The 3,410-nt window shown below is 45.2% G+C and overlaps 1 protein-coding gene across 2 annotated transcripts in view; it reads right to left on the bottom strand.

Moving 5' to 3' along the window:
- The window catches only part of Tcp11l2 (t-complex 11 like 2), a 21,477-nt gene extending 18,664 nt beyond the window's left edge, over positions 1-2,813 (bottom strand). The window contains exons 1-2 of one of the 2 annotated variants that reach the window (XM_005358243.1): positions 2,538-2,813; positions 185-320 (exon numbers count right to left, since the gene is read on the bottom strand). In XM_005358243.1, the coding sequence (XP_005358300.1) occupies positions 185-320; positions 2,538-2,688 (287 nt within the window). In that variant the 5' untranslated portion in view covers positions 2,689-2,813. Of the gene's footprint in view, positions 1-184; positions 321-2,510 lie in introns of both variants that reach the window. The other variant, XM_026784597.1, reaches the window with a different exon arrangement.
- Between the last annotated feature and the right edge of the window lie 597 nt (positions 2,814-3,410).

Here is a 3,410-nt window from a genome sequence, read left to right as displayed (position 1 = left end):
GAGAGCCAGAGAATCTTTAGCATCACTTACATACACAGAGAGAGACAGAGAGAGAATCTTTAGCATCACTTACATACACAGAGAGAGACAGAGAGAGAATCTTTAGCATCACTTACATTCACAGAGAGAGACAGAGAGAGAATCTTTAGCGCCACTTACACACGCACACAGACTTCCAGGTTACCTGTTCTCTGGGACAGCATTTTGCTTCAACTGGAAGTTCTCATTGACAGCTATTTCGTGAGCGAGAGTCATGTCTGATAAGCTCTTTGCCGCAGCCATCACGTCGTCAAACATGACGCCGCTGGGAGGACTTGTTGCTGAGAGAAAAACGAAGTCAGCTAATACAGTAGGAGAGCAGCTGGCATCCGATGCCCCCAGTGTCAAGGCAGGCTTGTTCTTGTAAACAGCGTGGCTTTACAAGTTAGAGAACACACACTGATGGAAGGTGGGCTTGGCGAAGGTTTCCAATATCTGAGCACTCCTTCTGTCACTTCAGCTTCTAACTGCGTAGGCAGTTCAGCGCTAGCTCATGACTTCACTGATCATATATTACCCCCTTAACAGGCTCTCTTTGAGGTGTTAAGACAATTTAACCTCTTTTTTTTTTTTTTTTTTATTTTTTTAGTTTTTTCAAGACAGGGTTTCTCTGTGTAGCCCTGGATGTCCTGGAACTCACTCTGTAGACCAGGCTGGCCTTGAACTCAGAGATCCACCTGCCTCTGCCCCAAGTGCTGGGATCAGAAGTGTGCACTACCATCACTGCTGAGCAAGTAAAGAACACAGGAGGAACTCAATACATAATTAAAGTGCAACAAAATAAATTTGAGAGGGTGGATTATCTCCTCAGTAGGAAAACAGTAAAGAATTAGAGTTATTTCTAGATATTACACTAAAAAATTGTTCTAATATTTCAAGTTTATAAAATCAAGCCGGAAAATCTCAGCTTCAGCTAATTAAAAACCAAGACCTTAAAAAAAAGGCAGAAATGGGCAACACTTGTTCCCATTTGTTGTTTTAGAGGAGGCTGGGAGAGAAAGTACTTAGGGGGAGGAGGATGAGAAAGAAGGATGATGCCCAGGAATTGACAAAATCTTTCTTCAGAATGCCTGGGTACCATGATATCAGATGTAGGGACTCTGGACATGGTGTCAAGGATGAGAAAAAGATGCAGAAGCACATGGCTGTGGATTCTCTACCTCAAGATGCTCCCTTAAAAACATCTGTGGTCCAATGATATTCAGAAGTCTCAGTGCATCAGGATGCTCATAAAACTCCATTTATAAAAGAGCAAAACAAGATGGAAAATGACTGTACAATGACAAATCAATATATCCATCTAATGCCTATTTACTTTATGACACAGTATGTGGTCATGAGGACGGTGTTCAGGAAGCAGTCTGTCATGAGCACGCATGTATCCTGGTTACAATGCTAAGGGAGAGTCCACATCTATGTGAAGGGTGATGGTCTAGTAAAGTCTCTATACTATAGATCTTCCAAGTTTTAAAATGGGAAATATAAAAATTTAAATAAACAAAACGTTGTTTTGGAGTGGGCATCTGATCTTATTGACTATCGGTTGTTTTTTCCTACCTTAGCTTTGCTAGTTTAAGAGGTTATGTACTTTCTAGACAAAATGCTAATTCAAAATTGAAAAAAAACAAAAGGCAAAGCTGGGCGATGGTGGCGCACGCCTTTAATCCCAGCACTTGGGAGGCAGAGGCAGGCGGATCTCTGTGAGTTCGAGACCAGCCTGGTCTACAGAGCTAGTTCCAGGACAGGCTCCAAAGCCACAGAGAAACCCTGTCTCAAAAAAACAAAAAACAAAAACAAAAGGCAAAGCCAAGTAGTGGGTCATACCTACAACCGTAGCCCTTGAGGCTGTGGAGGAAACTGCCACAGGTTCAAAGCCAGCCTGAACTACAGAGTGAAATCCTATGGAATATAAGGGGGAAAAAGCACTGGCTGACACATGTCCTGTGTCCACAGACAAAAACAAAGGGGGCGCTGTCTTCCTAGTGACAGCTGTTTTTCTGGGTCTCTCACAACCAGCAGTGTAGAAATTCTCCTTGTGGGCTGATCTGGGGATTTGCACAATAGTGTTTGAAATCAACAGGGAAACCCTCTTTAGATCATTTCACTTCCTGTCCACCCTTCAGGAAAGGCAAATTTCCTTCAATGTGAAAAAGAAAAGACTAATTTGACTTCACCATAATCTGCACAAGACAATCTCAAGAAGGGGTGTTGCCACCATTTGGGAGACAAGCAGACAGGGCTGGGGGTGAGGGTTTTAGATGTCTGCTCAAACCAAACAGGTTAGAGACAAGGCTCACAATAAAATGAGCAGGTTAGAAACTTATCCCTAAGAACCCATGAGGATTGCTCCAGTGCCTCTGACATACTGTTCTGGCGCATCGAGAAAGGAGGGAAGAGTGTGATCTGCTCACAACATTTCCGAGTTCTCAAAGCCACCATGCAATACCAGCACCTCCCACCACCACCCTTACCCCCCAACCACGCTCCCTGTTGCTCACAGTCAGGAGAACTGGATTTGCTGGAGAAATCACTGGTGAAGCTCTGCCTTGAACACTCAAAGTCACTGAGCGAAGCCATGCCTTCGGAAAACGGGGAAGACTCTACATCACTCTGCTCGTTCACACACTGCTTCTCATCATTCAGAGGCATCTTGTATCACCTTGGGGATGGAGGGGGGAGAGAGGGGAGAGGGAGAGAGAGAAAGAGAGGGGGAGAGAGAGAGGTAGAGGCAGAGAGAGAGAGAGATACAGAGACAGACGGGAGAGAGAGACTGGGGGGATGTGGGGGTGCGAAAGAGAGAGAACCTGCACAGACAGAGAGACCCTAAATCAATATAGTTTCCAACATACTTTTTCCAACATGGGTAATATAATGCCCAGAGGTGTGACAGTATGGGGGGAAAAGTCCAAGAAATTTCTTTACCCTTCCTCTAGCACCCTGACCAAAGACTGTTGCAAGATCATCAAGACTTCCTTCCACAACAGGGGTTTCAAGGCCATATCCAGTGCAAACGTGGAGCAGCCTTAAGTGATGTCAGACCCTCTTGAAACCCACACAGAGCACAGATGAGCTCCCCTGGGTGGATATAGAAGGCTCTGTGAGGCTCCTCAGCCAGACTCCTTGCTCCGTTCTGGGGAAGTCACTTGAACCACCTGACTCCATGGGGGAAACTGACCTCAAAGACTGAACTTCCAGGGCTTTGCAAAGACTGAAGAGGACTATTTGCACCTCGGCTTCTTCGCAAAGCGCTCATATAGAGTTACTGTCCTTACTACTTTGTTTTAAATAAAGTATGTTTAGCTGGTTTGGTGGGTCAGGGCACTTGCTACCAAGCCCGATGACCTGAGCTCAATCCCTGCACCCACATGCCA

This window comes from Microtus ochrogaster, chromosome 24 (assembly GCF_000317375.1).
Source record: "Microtus ochrogaster isolate Prairie Vole_2 chromosome 24, MicOch1.0, whole genome shotgun sequence".
In the NCBI taxonomy this organism is placed as follows: Eukaryota; Metazoa; Chordata; class Mammalia; order Rodentia; family Cricetidae; genus Microtus; species Microtus ochrogaster.
Note: the sequence above shows the minus strand (reverse complement) of the source record. Positions and strands in the feature narration are given on the sequence as shown.